The following is an 18,604-nucleotide window of genomic DNA, read 5'->3' on the forward strand; positions in this document are numbered from 1 at the left end:
GTTTGGCTGTATGTCCCAGAGATTAAAAACATCCAACACATGAAAAGTGTATTCTGTCTAATAACAGATGTGTTCATGAAGGGATCTGTGTTTTTCCTCTCTGGAACTGATTTATTCCCAGAGGAAAAGGGCAGGGCGTTTTGAGGTAAAGTGCATCAGTTGAGTGCATCTCTAAGGGGGTTTTAACTCTAACGGGAACTTTTTTTTCTCTTTTATTAATGATAGTGTGCATTACTAGTTTGATGTCATTGTACTTGTGCAGAAAGGTAGTAGTGTTCCCACGAGCAGCGAGGCAGTAGTGCTTTGCTGTCTTGAGCCCTGTTCAGAATTGTCCCAGAAGCATCCAAAAAACTTTGCCTGCTGGTCCTGCCAAGGAAAATACAGCTTATGAAATGGAAATTCTGAGACCATTCACAGAGTGCCAGGAATTATTAGAAAAAACTCAATGTTTGTTTAGTACATCTAGGGTGAAGTCTAAGCAAAACGCATATCTCCACCTTGCTCACTGAGACACATGTTTATCAAACAGCACCAACACTGCTTACATGATGTGTGTGAGTTAGGAAGTTAAAGGTTAATTCCGTCATCATAGGAAATGCTACTCAGCCCATCAGTGTGAAACTTTTGGTTGTTGTCATGATCGCTGCTCACTTCCTGTCCCATGCTCTTATTTTGTAGCACTTCTGGTTCTTTGTTTTTTTTTTTTCCTTATTGCGACTCAGTCATTGGCTCCCTCATTATTTATCTCTCTCTCCTTTGCTATACAAACCCGAGTCACTGTCTCCTCAGGGCCTCACTGGCAACTCGCCCTGATCTACCTTCCTGAACCAGTCTGTCTCTACCTAGTTTTCTGTTTGCTCCCAGTTGGTGACTCTGCCTGATCTGCCACTCTGCCTACCTGAACCTCTGCCTGGCTTCCCTTTGGTAACTCTGTGCATTAGTCTGCCTGACTTCTACTAGTTACATGTTACTCAACATGTACACTGTCTGCCCGGTTTCCCCTCAGCTCTATATCAGACACCAACACTGTCTCAACCCCATACTTGCCAGCGTCCCTACAACCTATATGCAACTGCACCTTGCCTCACCTCTGCTGCTGCCTAATCAGCTAGGTTTCACCTGGTTGTCACTTTGGAGTAGCCAATCTCCTTTGGTCTGCAAAAAGTGGCAGGTTGCATTATGAGAAATGTAGAATCCTGTGTTATGAGTGTGACTTTGACGTACTTTATGCAGGGGACTTAAAATCAAAATACTTGGTCTCAGTTGCTTTGATTTTGGACCTTCTTTATTAAATCTATCTTTTGTGAGCTTACAACTTTATGGAAGTGCAATGCTGTAATGTTGGAACAAACCATTAAAAGCTTTATACGTAGGGAATTTTGGAGTTTACCTTCTGTTTTTGAAGAATGGCAAAATATAGAAACTGTGAGATTTTCCACTCACTCCACTCAGCTCTTATGGGAAAAACACACTGTAGTAATACAGCAGTAACTGCAAAGTATGTTTAGAAAAAGGGTTTTATATTTGAAGGCAATGTAGCCTCTGTGCAAAACCTTAATATTTTGCCTAAGGTGGTGATCATATGTACCGACAATGTAAAGGTCATTTTAGCAAGACTAGTTTATCTGTTTTATGGTGTATCCAGTATATATCTGGTTTATAACTTATTCCAGTTACATTTAGATATTGTCTTATTTATTTGGTATAACAAACTCTACTATGAAGTTTTTGCAACAAAATCAATTTTTTAATTACAGGAAACAGAATTACAGAAGTCAGAAAAGTTTGCTTGTTTTTGTAATTTTGTAATTTCATCTCTTTGATTACAAATTACACATTTCTATGTTGATTTAAGGTTCTTAAGTCTGTCAAACCTTTGGCCACTCCAGACACTGTTTTTTGGTGAAGTGCAGTTCCCTTTTAAGTAGTAACTCTGCAGGGAACTATTTGAATGGCTCTCCAGACCAGAATGAGGCCAACAAGATGAGATCATGAACAGACAGTGGTTAACTTGAAGCAGACGGAGGTTAAAAATCAGCTGTGGATCTATTGTGTTGATGCTGTGAGCAAACAAGATTAATATGTTTTTAACAAACATGTATTAGGCTTTTATTGTGCAGGGTCTACAAACCTTTCACTCAGCCAGTTGTCTTTTTCTAACAAGCATTTTCTTTGTCACCTGAGTATGTTGTAAATGCACTCAGCTTTCACTGCTTTTCTAAAAGTTTCTGCACTGAGTCAAAAGACAGGAAGTGGAGGAGTGTGCTGGTGAGCTAGCAGTTGTAGGCTGGTTATCAGGCCAATGTGTCACACTGGGGTGTCCAGGGGCACAGAAAGGGGAAGTGAGCTGTGGCAAAGAGGGCTGTAGCACACAATACAGGGAAAAACACAAAAGCACATGTCACATCACCTACAGCACTGTTTTTTTTATGTATTTCCTCTTGTAGCACTAGTTAATCATTTGTTTTGTATTTGCAACATTTAAAAATGCTTTTTTAGCTGTTTCCCTCTCTGGCTTTCCCTTTTTCTTGCTCTCTTCTCTGTGGTAGAGGACCTTGTGGGAGGGGGGTCTGTTGGCATTCTTGCACCGTGTGCTTTGCGCTCGACCGGGCCTTGGCTCGGGTCCATATCCCCTCTCTACCCTCTCTTGCTTCTCTGACTACCGCCCCTCCTCCACCCCACTAAACACCCTCCCTCCCTCCCTCCTCAACCTCTTCAACTCCCCTTGGTTGTTTCCCTAACCACTTCTCCTGCCAGCAACTCTGTGCTCTTTGACAAGCCCCACCCTCGCTCACTTCTCTTGCTATCACCTTCCTTAATCCTTCCTCATGTATCTCCCATAATTCACTGCCCCCTTTCCTTTCCCTCTCTTGCATCCCAGCCCATGGCAGCAGGTCCAGCCTCTGTGACACAGATGCACCCAGTTGCTCTGGGCGCTCGACATGGGAACAAAGCATTGGCCCGTCTGTTACAGTGTGCTTCGGAGTGTGTGGTGTTTGCATGTGTGTAAGTATGTGCATGATAGAGATGAGAGCAAAAGCAGGAGAGAGTGCACACAGCCAGATACTAAATCTAGTGTCGTGTGTTTATTTAAGCTTAACTTTCTCCTGAACAAAAATGTGTTCTGTAGCTGTGAGCGTGAACACCCAGAGATAGTATTAAGTAGGATCTGTCTTCACACTCTCATGTGCTGTGAGAACATGAACTCACAGTGATTTACACCACCCACTCAACCAACACACACCTTGGAGGTTTTTTCTAACTAAAGTACTTCCTGTTTAAATCTCAGAAATTTACAATGACCAGTTACTTAAAAAGAGTCCATCTTCAATTAATTTACAATATCAGCTGCTAAACTAAAGCTAAGAGCCATGTCAGTGAGCGGTTATTGAAGATTTTGTAGGCCTGTTATTTTTACACGCCAAGTTTTTGAAACTGATGCCACTGGTATGGACATCATTTGAATTTGTTTTTTAAGAGAGGTCACTTATAACTGATCCATCTAGTATATTTGGGGTTTGTTCAGCTGAGCCATATCCTTTCACTGCACCTAGTTGCTATCAGTCAGCACAGAGCTGATAGCCATCAGCAAACTGGCAGACAGTGGGCCTGAGGTCACAGATGTGGATATGTACTGGGGGTTACAGTACATATTTCGGTAGTGCATTAACAGACACACAAGTAAGCACAAACAGAATAGTAAGGCGAGCAGGACACACATATATTTCAATCTCTTTTGCTGTGAGTACTGGCCTCACTCTTTACCTGCTCCTTTTACATGTTTTTTTTTTTTTTTTCCCTCTGGATATTGATGGGTACAAGGGGGCAGGTAGGAGGGAGAAATGAGATGCCTCAACACTCCACTGCTCTCTTCTCTCCATCCAACTCCCCCACACACCTGGGATGGCCATTTCATTTCAGAGTGCAGCAAATGGAAAGGTGATCTTAATCTACCTTGTCCCCCCCCCCCCCCCCCCCCCCCCCCCCCCATCTCCCACACACAGAGCCTCATACTGCTGATGGACAGCACAGTGCTAGCTGCCTAAGCCTGCTGCCATCACACCAAATAAAATGACAGAGAAGGTGGGATAGGCAGTGGTTTTACCTTTATTACCTGGTTGTAGTATTAATCCCTGGTACAACTAGTATTAGACAAACTAATGTGTTTGGACTGAATTGTGTCACAATTCTTATATGAGTTTTAAATTAAATTTTTTTTGCATGTGTTTTAAACAGTGTTTGTTATTTAATACTTTTTATTAAAAAGCTGCACATCTATTTAATATTTATAGTTTTTTAATATAGTTGTTGTGCTGTGTGTATGTGTGTATATGTGTGTGTTTGTGTGCGCTGGTGAAAGCAGTGGACTTGAGCTGCATCCGTCGACCTCATCCCCTCATCCTGACAGGATTACTGACACAGGATCCCCCTGCCCCTGGCAGAAATAGCAAGAACCCAAGGGCAATACAACAGAATATGGGAACTTCCATGGGCCTTTCTGGTGCATCAGTGTGTGTTGTTCGTGTGTGTGCATGTACGTGTGTATGTGTTTTACATGGGTATCAACTCTATAAATAGAACTGGTTTCCTCCCAGGTGCTGAACTCCTGACTCAAGAACATGACTTTCCTCTTCTCTATCTCTCTGTTTCTCTGTTGCTGTGTGTGTGTGTGTGTGTGTGTGTGTGTGTGTGTGTGTGTGTGTGTGTGTGTGTGTGTGTGTGTGTGTGTGTGTGTGAGTGAGAGTGTGTGTGTTCACTCACACACACACTGGTGTAGAGAAACGTTTATGTTATATCTTGTTATATAAAGGAACATTTTTGTATTAGGTATCTGCAGGAGTGTATAATGAGGTCATTGTGAAGGAATTAAAAAAATTTTCAACACATGCTGAGGCCATTTCCATGTGCAGATACTGTACATCATGAACCCAGAATAATTTAACCTTACTTGACACCGTCTCCACATTATGCTAAATATATATCTGATTGTCCCCAAAAATATACTCTTTAAGCATTAAAGATAAAGGTGTGTAATTTAAACTCTATGGAAAGAGCCCCAGAGTGTTTTTCTATAGTGGGCCAGTGTTTGATTTTTATTTTTAAGCACACAGACTTATTACTCACTGTTTACCATCTCCATTCAGCCTGTGCAAATTATTGTGTTTATCGTGCAGCAGAGTTGCGTGATGTCAGTGAACAAAATTGTTAGTTTTTTTTTTAATAGTCTTTTGAATTGCAGACTATATGTCTGAGTGTAGCAGGGAGCACAGCCACATCAAGTTCAACAACAGGTGAAACATAGATAGAACCAGACAGATACAAAATGACATTGTTTAAATTGATGGGACCCGATAAGCTATCCAGGTTTGGCTGTATGTCCCAGAGATTAAAAACATCCAACACATGAAAAGTGTATTCTGTCTAATAACAGATGTGTTCATGAAGGGATCTGTGTTTTTCCTCTCTGGAACTGATTTATTCCCAGAGGAAAAGGGCAGGGCGTTTTGAGGTAAAGTGCATCAGTTGAGTGCATCTCTAAGGGGGTTTTAACTCTAACGGGAACTTTTTTTTCTCTTTTATTAATGATAGTGTGCATTACTAGTTTGATGTCATTGTACTTGTGCAGAAAGGTAGTAGTGTTCCCACGAGCAGCGAGGCAGTAGTGCTTTGCTGTCTTGAGCCCTGTTCAGAATTGTCCCAGAAGCATCCAAAAAACTTTGCCTGCTGGTCCTGCCAAGGAAAATACAGCTTATGAAATGGAAATTCTGAGACCATTCACAGAGTGCCAGGAATTATTAGAAAAAACTCAATGTTTGTTTAGTACATCTAGGGTGAAGTCTAAGCAAAACGCATATCTCCACCTTGCTCACTGAGACACATGTTTATCAAACAGCACCAACACTGCTTACATGATGTGTGTGAGTTAGGAAGTTAAAGGTTAATTCCGTCATCATAGGAAATGCTACTCAGCCCATCAGTGTGAAACTTTTGGTTGTTGTCATGATCGCTGCTCACTTCCTGTCCCATGCTCTTATTTTGTAGCACTTCTGGTTCTTTGTTTTTTTTTTTTTCCTTATTGCGACTCAGTCATTGGCTCCCTCATTATTTATCTCTCTCTCCTTTGCTATACAAACCCGAGTCACTGTCTCCTCAGGGCCTCACTGGCAACTCGCCCTGATCTACCTTCCTGAACCAGTCTGTCTCTACCTAGTTTTCTGTTTGCTCCCAGTTGGTGACTCTGCCTGATCTGCCACTCTGCCTACCTGAACCTCTGCCTGGCTTCCCTTTGGTAACTCTGTGCATTAGTCTGCCTGACTTCTACTAGTTACATGTTACTCAACATGTACACTGTCTGCCCGGTTTCCCCTCAGCTCTATATCAGACACCAACACTGTCTCAACCCCATACTTGCCAGCGTCCCTACAACCTATATGCAACTGCACCTTGCCTCACCTCTGCTGCTGCCTAATCAGCTAGGTTTCACCTGGTTGTCACTTTGGAGTAGCCAATCTCCTTTGGTCTGCAAAAAGTGGCAGGTTGCATTATGAGAAATGTAGAATCCTGTGTTATGAGTGTGACTTTGACGTACTTTATGCAGGGGACTTAAAATCAAAATACTTGGTCTCAGTTGCTTTGATTTTGGACCTTCTTTATTAAATCTATCTTTTGTGAGCTTACAACTTTATGGAAGTGCAATGCTGTAATGTTGGAACAAACCATTAAAAGCTTTATACGTAGGGAATTTTGGAGTTTACCTTCTGTTTTTGAAGAATGGCAAAATATAGAAACTGTGAGATTTTCCACTCACTCCACTCAGCTCTTATGGGAAAAACACACTGTAGTAATACAGCAGTAACTGCAAAGTATGTTTAGAAAAAGGGTTTTATATTTGAAGGCAATGTAGCCTCTGTGCAAAACCTTAATATTTTGCCTAAGGTGGTGATCATATGTACCGACAATGTAAAGGTCATTTTAGCAAGACTAGTTTATCTGTTTTATGGTGTATCCAGTATATATCTGGTTTATAACTTATTCCAGTTACATTTAGATATTGTCTTATTTATTTGGTATAACAAACTCTACTATGAAGTTTTTGCAACAAAATCAATTTTTTAATTACAGGAAACAGAATTACAGAAGTCAGAAAAGTTTGCTTGTTTTTGTAATTTTGTAATTTCATCTCTTTGATTACAAATTACACATTTCTATGTTGATTTAAGGTTCTTAAGTCTGTCAAACCTTTGGCCACTCCAGACACTGTTTTTTGGTGAAGTGCAGTTCCCTTTTAAGTAGTAACTCTGCAGGGAACTATTTGAATGGCTCTCCAGACCAGAATGAGGCCAACAAGATGAGATCATGAACAGACAGTGGTTAACTTGAAGCAGACGGAGGTTAAAAATCAGCTGTGGATCTATTGTGTTGATGCTGTGAGCAAACAAGATTAATATGTTTTTAACAAACATGTATTAGGCTTTTATTGTGCAGGGTCTACAAACCTTTCACTCAGCCAGTTGTCTTTTTCTAACAAGCATTTTCTTTGTCACCTGAGTATGTTGTAAATGCACTCAGCTTTCACTGCTTTTCTAAAAGTTTCTGCACTGAGTCAAAAGACAGGAAGTGGAGGAGTGTGCTGGTGAGCTAGCAGTTGTAGGCTGGTTATCAGGCCAATGTGTCACACTGGGGTGTCCAGGGGCACAGAAAGGGGAAGTGAGCTGTGGCAAAGAGGGCTGTAGCACACAATACAGGGAAAAACACAAAAGCACATGTCACATCACCTACAGCACTGTTTTTTTTATGTATTTCCTCTTGTAGCACTAGTTAATCATTTGTTTTGTATTTGCAACATTTAAAAATGCTTTTTTAGCTGTTTCCCTCTCTGGCTTTCCCTTTTTCTTGCTCTCTTCTCTGTGGTAGAGGACCTTGTGGGAGGGGGGTCTGTTGGCATTCTTGCACCGTGTGCTTTGCGCTCGACCGGGCCTTGGCTCGGGTCCATATCCCCTCTCTACCCTCTCTTGCTTCTCTGACTACCGCCCCTCCTCCACCCCACTAAACACCCTCCCTCCCTCCCTCCTCAACCTCTTCAACTCCCCTTGGTTGTTTCCCTAACCACTTCTCCTGCCAGCAACTCTGTGCTCTTTGACAAGCCCCCACCCTCGCTCACTTCTCTTGCTATCACCTTCCTTAATCCTTCCTCATGTATCTCCCATAATTCACTGCCCCCTTTCCTTTCCCTCTCTTGCATCCCAGCCCATGGCAGCAGGTCCAGCCTCTGTGACACAGATGCACCCAGTTGCTCTGGGCGCTCGACATGGGAACAAAGCATTGGCCCGTCTGTTACAGTGTGCTTCGGAGTGTGTGGTGTTTGCATGTGTGTAAGTATGTGCATGATAGAGATGAGAGCAAAAGCAGGAGAGAGTGCACACAGCCAGATACTAAATCTAGTGTCGTGTGTTTATTTAAGCTTAACTTTCTCCTGAACAAAAATGTGTTCTGTAGCTGTGAGCGTGAACACCCAGAGATAGTATTAAGTAGGATCTGTCTTCACACTCTCATGTGCTGTGAGAACATGAACTCACAGTGATTTACACCACCCACTCAACCAACACACACCTTGGAGGTTTTTTTCTAACTAAAGTACTTCCTGTTTAAATCTCAGAAATTTACAATGACCAGTTACTTAAAAAGAGTCCATCTTCAATTAATTTACAATATCAGCTGCTAAACTAAAGCTAAGAGCCATGTCAGTGAGCGGTTATTGAAGATTTTGTAGGCCTGTTATTTTTACACGCCAAGTTTTTGAAACTGATGCCACTGGTATGGACATCATTTGAATTTGTTTTTTAAGAGAGGTCACTTATAACTGATCCATCTAGTATATTTGGGGTTTGTTCAGCTGAGCCATATCCTTTCACTGCACCTAGTTGCTATCAGTCAGCACAGAGCTGATAGCCATCAGCAAACTGGCAGACAGTGGGCCTGAGGTCACAGATGTGGATATGTACTGGGGGTTACAGTACATATTTCGGTAGTGCATTAACAGACACACAAGTAAGCACAAACAGAATAGTAAGGCGAGCAGGACACACATATATTTCAATCTCTTTTGCTGTGAGTACTGGCCTCACTCTTTACCTGCTCCTTTTACATGTTTTTTTTTTTTTTTTCCCTCTGGATATTGATGGGTACAAGGGGGCAGGTAGGAGGGAGAAATGAGATGCCTCAACACTCCACTGCTCTCTTCTCTCCATCCAACTCCCCCACACACCTGGGATGGCCATTTCATTTCAGAGTGCAGCAAATGGAAAGGTGATCTTAATCTACCTTGTCCCCCCCCCCCCCCCCCCCCCCCCCCCCCCCCCATCTCCCACACACAGAGCCTCATACTGCTGATGGACAGCACAGTGCTAGCTGCCTAAGCCTGCTGCCATCACACCAAATAAAATGACAGAGAAGGTGGGATAGGCAGTGGTTTATTACCTTGAACAAATTCTCCTTCTTTTAAAGCCAATCTCATTTTTAATCTTTTTGGTTTGTGATCCTCATGTCCTAACTGGCCAAGCTGATCCTTTCAGAGGAACAAAAGCAGTTTACAGTTGGAACTCCTCAACTACCCTATGTTAGCTCATTACTCAGTGGTACGTCTCTTATATTGCTCTTTGCTCTTTGGCCATTACATTCACAAGTATATGGGCTTGCCATTGATTTCTTATGAATAGACCACAGGCACATGGGGAGAGGTTGGTGCTTTCAAGAAATGTGCCATTCTGACTGCACCATGCTTGGAAAAAAAGTGCAAAAGTGAATAAAGATTTTACCAAAAGTGTCTATTTCTAAAAAACACATTCTCTGCCACAGTGAGTGGTCATCTTGATGAAAAACAAACGTCACTTTCAGCCTTTTTAGTGCACTCCTCTTGTTCTCCTCAATACATGGCTTGAGGCTGGACTGAGGCTGCAGCTCCACCCGCTTAACTGTTACTATGGCAACGCTATCTGGGACTACCAAGACCTGAAGCCGAAGGACATACTGGACAACAATACAATAGTAGCAGAGCCAGGGTACCTGAGGGACTTAGACCTGAGAGGCCAGATCTTGGAGGGGGGGGGGGGGGTGTTGCAGATTGAGTAAATCCTCCCTCTTTCTGTACCTCCCTCACACACACACAGTCAGGATTATCCGTTTGCTTAAGAATCTAAGAGGTAGGCCTATTGGAACAGTTATGTAGCATTACGTGGTTCTGTTGTGGCTATTTTGAATGAAATGTGCAGTAGTAGTTTTCCAGTAAGAAAAAAACAATTCAGCATTGGACAGCTTTGTGGACGTTGTGTGAGATCTTAGTTGCTTGGCACACTTAGGTGATCAGATAACCAGCTGTATGGAGAGAATATGTGCCATCCATGACTGGCTGAGGTTTTTTCACTGCACAAAACTAGCAAGGATGGCCACAGCAGTGCTGACTGCAAGAACTGGGCCACACATCCAGCTGCTGGTGCCAGCAGTGGAGAGTAATAGAGATGTTTAGAGTCTATTTGCCTTGCTTGCATTCCTCCATGTACTGCTGCTAAAATAATAAGAGGAAGGGTTACCTTAGGTCGGCACCAGCTGAGGGATATGGAACATGCATTGTTGTCACTGGCTCCATCCGAATATCGGCCTTAAAGCCACAACACGGAGCAGGGGATCCGGGCACTGCTGCCCACTTTACAAAGATACATTACACATTGAGGCGCCAAAGGAAAAGAAATAATGTTAAAATGTATTAAAATTGTGTTTTTGTGTATGTTTGTGTGAGTTCCATAATGTGGTATTAAAATCACATCATTATATTGTGAAGGGTCAAAATTTCACTCTTAAATTTTCAAGTGACATTTGTTGTTTTTTATCAGTGACCAGAGGAAACTCTGCCATTGCTATTGAGTAACTGCATATCAGAGCAATTATTTGTTTTCCATATGAGTCTTAAGAGGATTTTATTCAGCACTGTGAAGTATTATTAGCCCCACAGCAGCCCACCAGGCAATTGAAAATCTTTATTATGGACAAGAGGGAGTCATGGCGGTGCACTGACTGAGTTTACACAGTTTGTTCACATCTTTTTTTCTGTCAGCTTCTGATGGTTTTGAAACCTGAATTTATGTCTATTTAAAATGTGTTTATTTCTCAGTGGGTGCAGGCAAAACATTGTAGATGTCTATGTGTGAATAATTGAATGTGGGACCTGCTTAGTCATGCTAAAACACCCATCTTACACCTCCTCTGTGTCCCTTCTCAGGCAGCCTAAGAAACAGGATGTTAATGCTTGACGGAATGCCTGCAGTCCGAGTCAAAGCTGAGCCCCTGGAATCGGAACAAGGGGTAAGAGAGCAGTTGTTTTCCAGACAATTCCCTTTTTTTCTCCTGCTTTCCTTTCCTTCTTTCCTCCTCCCGGCAATGGGCCGATAATCACTCCCAGGCCTGAGCAAGTGAGTGTGTGAGAGAATGAGTGTGGGGGCTAAGAGGAGTGGTCGGAGAGCATGGTAGTGAGCAGGAAGAGGAGACGAGCTCAGCCACAGCTGGAGCAGGAATGCATTGGGGGGTTTCGGGGAGGTGACTGGGGCCAGCAGTGAGTCCGTGCTGGCTGGGGGTGATTGCACAGATGGAGTCACTGCTCCGGGGAGGAGGGTCACATGGGAAAATCTAAATCTTATCTATCTCTGTCTGTTCCTGCTTCTTTATGTCTATCAATTTCCCTTTACCCTCCCTTACCCTCGTTTCTCACAAACACGCATGAATAATCTCTCTCTTATACACACAATACACAACACATGCACACAAACACAACACATAATGCTATACTCTTCCTCTGTGAGCACTATCACAGCTCCATCTCTACTTCTACTGCATCCCATGCATGCCTCTGCTCTGTGTTGTTTCTGCCACTCAATTTGAATTTGTCACAGACAAGAAGCTTGTCACTACAGGCCTTGTGAGTGCTAACTTCACACTGGCAATTTTGTTTGTGTCTGTTTTACTCAGAAGGCTACATTACACAGTTTAATCTAATTTGGAGATTTAATGTTTAATTAAGCTGTGAATATTGACCATATTAGGTATGAAGGAGTTACCTCATGCAGGGCTTTCATGGCCCACATACGGTATCAGTGCTCTCTGATCCGACATACCTAGAAATAAAGTGGTCTTGTTATGGTGAAGCTGTTGCTAGGTTACAGGGGCTTTGTGTTGTTACCACAGCTTTGCGTGCGGCGAGTACAGGCCACTTAATATTTGTAATCATGATGAATTAGTGTTCAGATATTATTGATTTCCATTCAAAACATATCAATAATATTGTGGCCACTAATATGTCACAGAGAGCACTTTATAGGAGGAGAGCAAAGTAGTTTCTGCTGAGATGAACCCCAGAGCATTAACCTGTGATGGATGAGAAAAACACCAGCTGCTGATAACCCATCAGGTTATCTCAGGGCTTGTAGAGAATTGTTTGGCTGTGGAGGTGCTTTGTGTTGATAAGAATTGACTTTGTCTCTCCACATCTAAGAACTTGACAGAAAGGCAGCAGGTGGTTACTTTCTGGGTGTCCTGCTCTCGTCCGTGGCTCAAGGGTTTGAGAGCTGTGCTCTTGCACTGATACCTAATACCTGGGGTTTGAAGTCATTTGCCATACGTGTAATGATGTCAGTCACAGACAGGATGTGAGCACTGCAGCCCACACGACTTTGAAGTGCACCGAGATCCAATCTTGCCCTAACAGACTGAGCTTCCCTTTAGACGACAGACACAGACAGTTTAGACTGCTGTAGAAATGTGGTGTTCATTTGGGTGGCGGGGGGCCAAGGGCTTTCTGGAAATGGTCTGTCTCGGCAATTCACCCGCAAGGGCCTGGAAAATCTGTCCCACTAACCAGTATGCTCTAATAAAGACAATGTCATGAGGACAGAGAAAGGCAGGCAGGTTGAGCACATCTTTATAAGTTCTCAGTGTACGCGAGAAGGTATAGGTTTGAGGTCATACATCTGTTTGTCAAAGTGAAAGTGGGGGTGGCTTAAGTTTTCCATTTGGGCTGACTGAAATGTGTTGAGAACCTAACCCCAAGATGCAAATCAGTTTCTGTTTTTTACAGAAAAAACAGACTGCACACCCTGTTGTTTTGACCTTTCTGCACAAGTGTTCCCCCTTTTTCCACAAGAGAGACAGAGGATTGGCCAATATTTACATGTTCTTAGAAACGGACTATATTTCACGATTGTGGTTTTATCATAAAAGTAAACCTGACACTTTTGAATAAAGTTTTTATACAAATGAACAGTAATCAGTCCACTGCAATGCTTTGGCATATTATTCTTGGTAGTGTATAAGGGCTGTCATATTTTCAAAAAAATCAACTAAAACACATTACCCTAACCACTTTGGAGAATTGACATTGTTCCAATAATACAGAGCGTATCTCCTGCTTCTGCTGATTGACAAGCTAACGGTGTGGGAAGGAAAATGCCTGCATTAATCCAAAGTCTTTCTATCTGTGGTGTCAGATCAAAACTGCTTCCTGACTTCTCAAAGGGTTTGGTGTCGTGATTATTCATTCAGCACAGCCCATTTGTTAGTCTCCCATTCACAATGCATTATATAAAGCTTTTGAATAAAAAAAAGTGTGTTAAAATCTAATGTTTAAAAAGTTCTTACACTGGATTGGTAGTTCAGCTCTAAAATAGAAAGTGTCAGGCCCAACTGGATGCAACCAGAGGTTAGCCAATGACCTTATTTAAAAAGTTTTTTAAGTTATTCCAGCTACTTTTGCAAGTTAGTTTAATTAAATCTGAATATAGAAAAGAAATCTGATGAATTTAATTGTTTGTTTATAAATATCAATTTTTTAAGGAAATGCTTTAAAAGTTTTTAAATAATCTTAAGTGCTCTAAAGGGAACAATTTACCTCACACTAATTGTTGATATGCTGTAGTAATTGATTCTGTTCCAGCTACAACAAGCAAATATGAGCCATGACCTGTAATCCAGTATTCAGTTGCAGGCACAAGTGTATATATTTTTACCATGTCAGCTGCAGATTTGGCTGCTTGACTTTGACTTAAACTCTGCTTTGCTGAGTTTAAGTCTCTTTCAACTACATTTGTGGTTAGCACAGGATATGTTTTCTTCAGTTTCCTCTTTTGTCCCTTGTATTCTTTCACTGACAGAACTTTAGAGCTAGTGAGACATACTTTAAGAGCTCTTGCTGAGAAAGACAACATTTCCAAATCACTGAGATCAGCCTCAATGGATCTAATGGCTTTACAGCCTTAAGGCGGTATAGCTTCAGGCAGCCCATGACGCTCACATCCTACAAACAACATACAAACACAGAGACATCACGTGCAAAAGCAGCTGGATGATAGCCTGAGGGTCTGTCAAGAAAGGCTGTATCATGAGCACATGAAGCACAGAGCACAATTTGACTTGACAAACATACCTGTTGACAATTAAGTCATATTTCTTTTAAAATGTTTGTAAGGTAAAGGCAAAGAACAGCAACTGTAGACACTAGATAACAAATGTACAACCAGAAATAAAATTAAATTAGGACCCATATACCCCAAGGGACAGATATTTTTGGTTCACTGACTCTAAGAAGGAAGGAAATGTAAAAAAACAAAAAAACAAAAAAACATTGCTGTTCGCTTTTTTAGCTTCATGTGCACATAACAATGATTCCTTCATGGCAAACTTGGTGTCATTGCCGCATAACACTGTTTATACAAGTCCCCACTCATCAGAGTAACATAACAATCACCCCATGGCTGTATTGGCTTCATGAGTTGACAAACCACTCAACAGCATTTGCAGCACAAAAGCATTGCATTGGTTTTGAAAACAAACTTAAAGACTGCATCATCTGACTGGCAGGAAGTGCTCATTCATGCTTTATAATCAGTGGCTCATTCATCAGCTGACTGGCTACCAGCTGACGGTTCAGATCCAATCATATTTACACTGGCATGCAGAGTGATTATTATAAAATGACACCTCTGATTTTATGTCAGGGCCATTTGCTGCTACAGGTTTTTCTACTACCCCAAACTCCTCCTGTTGTCTTGGAGCTCTCGGTATTGTTGATTTTACTAGATCTAATCATTCTGTACTTAGGTCTTTACTAGGAGGATTAATTCTCAAAGGAGAATCATTAGTGTGGCTCAGATTCTTTGTGAGCTCACTCAAAGGGGCAGTCTTTTCCACCAAATATAATAGTATAACTTTTTTCTATAAATGGTCAATTCCTTGAGGGAAGTGTCACTAACTGAACTGCAGGATACGTGAAAGTACAATTTTCCATAGTGGTTTCTTCAAACACTGGGCACCATAAAGGGTCATATTATCCAATTTTAACATTTACTGTGTTTAATGTTATTATAGCTGTGACAGCCAAGGTTTTTTATCTTCTTATGATACAGAAATAAAACACTCAGCAAAAACAATTAAAATGTTTTCTTCTAAAGCATAATTTTAAACATGGTCTTATAAAAATGCTCCTAAAAATGCTTGGTGATCATAATATGCTGTGAACCTTGACCTAATACCCCTCACCCTGAGCTGAACTTCACCAGAGTCCAGGGGTCATTAGAGGGCGTGTTTCATGGAGTAGGGTTTGTTTTCCAACTGAGGAGGAGTTACACAGTGAGAAGACTTTTTTTTTTTTTTTTTTTTTTTGATCCATGGGGTCATAATATTTCCTGTAGGCTGAAAACGGGTCTGGAGTAAAAATAGTAGACTACTACATAAAAGAACACACACCACTCTGAAACATTTGTAATTCACCACAGATCCACTCTCAGCCAGCATTACATAAGGGGAAAGAAATGTGAGTCTCAAAAACAAAACTGAGGATGAAACTCCACAGCACAGAACATTTTTCATTCCTGCTCCAGCTGCGATCAGAGTTTTCCCCCTAATTTGAATGAGTTTTCCTGTATGGTTAGTCAAAATCCCTGGTGGTGCTCACTCCCTGATGGCCTTAACTGTGCCTCAGCATCTGAAGGGATCAGCACCACTTACTACATACTTTAACACCTCTCCCACATTAAACACTGACAGTCTAGATCAGTTACATTACATGAAATCTGGTTAATTTGAAATTATAATATATCAAAGGGGCCAAAAAAGTCCAAAGTTTGGGAGTCTGGAGAAACAAATAGTAGCAGGGTGAGTATTGTATTCCTACTGTGTATGTTCTCCATTATCTTTTCCAAGTAAACAGGTTTCCTGAAAAGACAGATGGAGTGGTTGTGTTACAGTCTGCTTGGTGTTAAGTGAAAGATGTGCTGAGGGATACACTGAGCCACTAGCGTTGGCCTTAGGAGGCCTATTGCTGAGAGACAGAGAGAGACGGTCAGGAAATTGAGCCCATATGATGTTTTTCCACCGTCACAAAGGAGATTTAGGAGAGATACAAAAAAGAGCCAAGAGAGCAGTGTTTCTGTGGGGGTGATGGAAACCAGGAGGAGAGAGAGAGAGAGAGAGAGTGAGAGAGAGAGCAACCCAAGCCTAGAAGAAGAGAGAGTGAAAAGAGACGAGTGTGAGAGACAGTATCTTTACTCCTGCATTTCATCTGCCTGTGACATCATGCTAACTGAGGGAACTTCACAGGAAGAGTTTGAATGATTGAATGAAGAAAAGAAAATTAATTGCTCCTTTCTCTTTAAATGCCATTCCATGCTGCAAACTTTGTTGTGTATGTTTCTGAAGCTGAATATTTGTAAAAAAACATCTGTCCTTGGCTTTAATTTATCATAATCATATGTCAATTTATCATACAGTATCACTTTTTGGTTGAGACAGTTCAAGTTATTGCAGGACAGTAGTAGAAATGTGGATGTTAATGCCGTAAATATATCAATTTCAGGAAAACTGTTTCAATTTTTATTTTTTCTGTTTGGTGTGTTATGGAATATCTAACAACAGTGTTAATTTTTTTCCCCCACAGTCACCCAAAGTGCGCCCTTATTCTGCGATGGACAGTGTCCCTTTCTTCCTCAGCAGAGTGAAACCTGAACCTCCAGAAGACCTCCTCGCTCACGACCTGCACTTCCACACACAGACCGAGCCTGTTGACCTGTCAATCAACAAACCCCGCCCCTCCTCGTCATCCACCATCCCCACCACCACAATCTCATCATCACCCCCTCGCCGATCCGCCTTTTCTCCTTCTTCTTTATCTTCATCATCTTCCTCCTCCTCCTCCTCTCCATCAGTTATCACCTCAGCCTCATCGGTGCTCACACCAGGCTCTCTGGTTGCCCCTGGCTGCGGGGTGAGAGGTCAGCCGTATTTGCACATCCTGCACTCTGTGCCGCCTCCATCCAGTCCACTGAGCCTGCAGGGAGCAGGGAAGCTGGCTAGCCATGTTCACCGTATCCCAGTTGTGGTGCAGTCATTGCCCGTCATGTACAACACTGCCGTTCGATCACCCTCAAGCCTCAACAACGCCATCATGCTACCTCTGCTGGATGAGGCCAAAAGCCAGGGCAAAGGTGAGACCATGAGTTCCAAATGTACTCCATATTCATAGGGATGTCTATTGATCCTCTTTCATCATTTTAAGTAAGAAAGACATGATACATTATGATTCAGTCTTAATACTATTGCTGCATGATGTGTCTCCCACAAAGCTCTAGCCTCCAGCTTTAATAGATATTTCCTCTACCTACTGATAAACATATAGTACCAAAAACTTTTTGGAATTTGAATTTGAATAAAATTAGTCTGTGTCTATTTTCTGGGTCAGAAACAAGGGGTGTCAGAAAGGTCCATGCTGACATTAGAGAGTGAAGAACTGGCAATGTGATATTGCATATTCCAATGACAATCTATGAATAGTGATATGTTTATCAGGCCAGATGCCCTGTGCTGCCTTTACTCAAACCACTTGCAGGCAGAGTGCCATGAATGCTCACTGTACAGTATGTGTGTGTGTGTGTGTGTGTGTGTGTGTGTGTGCTTTTAGAGATGGACCCTCAGGAGGCAATGGTACACTTTCAGAGTGCAGATGAGGTGTACAGGTTGAAAGGCTCTCCCATCTTTAACTAAAAGAGACTTGTGCTTGGCTGTCTTAAATAGCCTCAGGTGCAGGTAACTAGGGCCACATCAGTTGTTGTTTTTCCTTCGTAGAGAAGCAAACATCTTGGGCAGCTTGAGTATTAGAATTCTCTCGCCAAATCTAAACTGTGTTATTGGTTTTCTTTCTGGGTGTGGTTTTACAGCCAACCACTGGGAGTGTGCCTAGTATAGGTGTTGCACACAGGGCAACTGTTGGTTGTAAAAGAGGTCACGTCATCTTGTAACTCTCTGCAAGATGGACAGACATATTTAAACTTTAACTCACAGCCATTTATTGCACTATTTCCTATACAAGCAAAGAAACTGAGATGTGTAATTAGAGCATCCGCTTAGGCAGACGCATGGCTGGCTGGGTGGGGTGGCCCTCAGAGATGGGCGTTTAAAGGCTGGATGTCTGTTCCCGAGCACAGAAAAGAAGGAAGGACAGGAAAAACAAAACTTGCGTAAGAGGGTGTGGATGGATATTTAGGATGGGTGGCACAAGAGCCTGAATGCACAT

At 42.0% G+C, this 18,604-nt stretch overlaps 1 protein-coding gene across 3 annotated transcripts in view; it reads left to right on the forward strand.

The window, feature by feature from the left end:
* klf12b (Kruppel like factor 12b) overlaps nucleotides 1–18,604 on the forward strand; it is a 40,158-nt gene that overhangs the window by 8,948 nt on the left and 12,606 nt on the right. For 2 of the 3 annotated variants that reach the window (XM_026295196.1, XM_026295198.1), the window contains exons 2-3: nucleotides 11,273–11,355; nucleotides 16,973–17,519. In XM_026295196.1, coding sequence (XP_026150981.1) covers nucleotides 11,273–11,355; nucleotides 16,973–17,519 — 630 coding nt within the window. Of the gene's footprint in view, nucleotides 1–9,553; nucleotides 9,636–11,272; nucleotides 11,356–16,972; nucleotides 17,520–18,604 lie in introns of those variants that run through there. The other variant, XM_026295199.1, reaches the window with a different exon arrangement.

The sequence above is a fragment of the Mastacembelus armatus genome, chromosome 21 (genome assembly GCF_900324485.2).
Source record: "Mastacembelus armatus chromosome 21, fMasArm1.2, whole genome shotgun sequence".
Classification (NCBI taxonomy): Eukaryota; Metazoa; Chordata; class Actinopteri; order Synbranchiformes; family Mastacembelidae; genus Mastacembelus; species Mastacembelus armatus.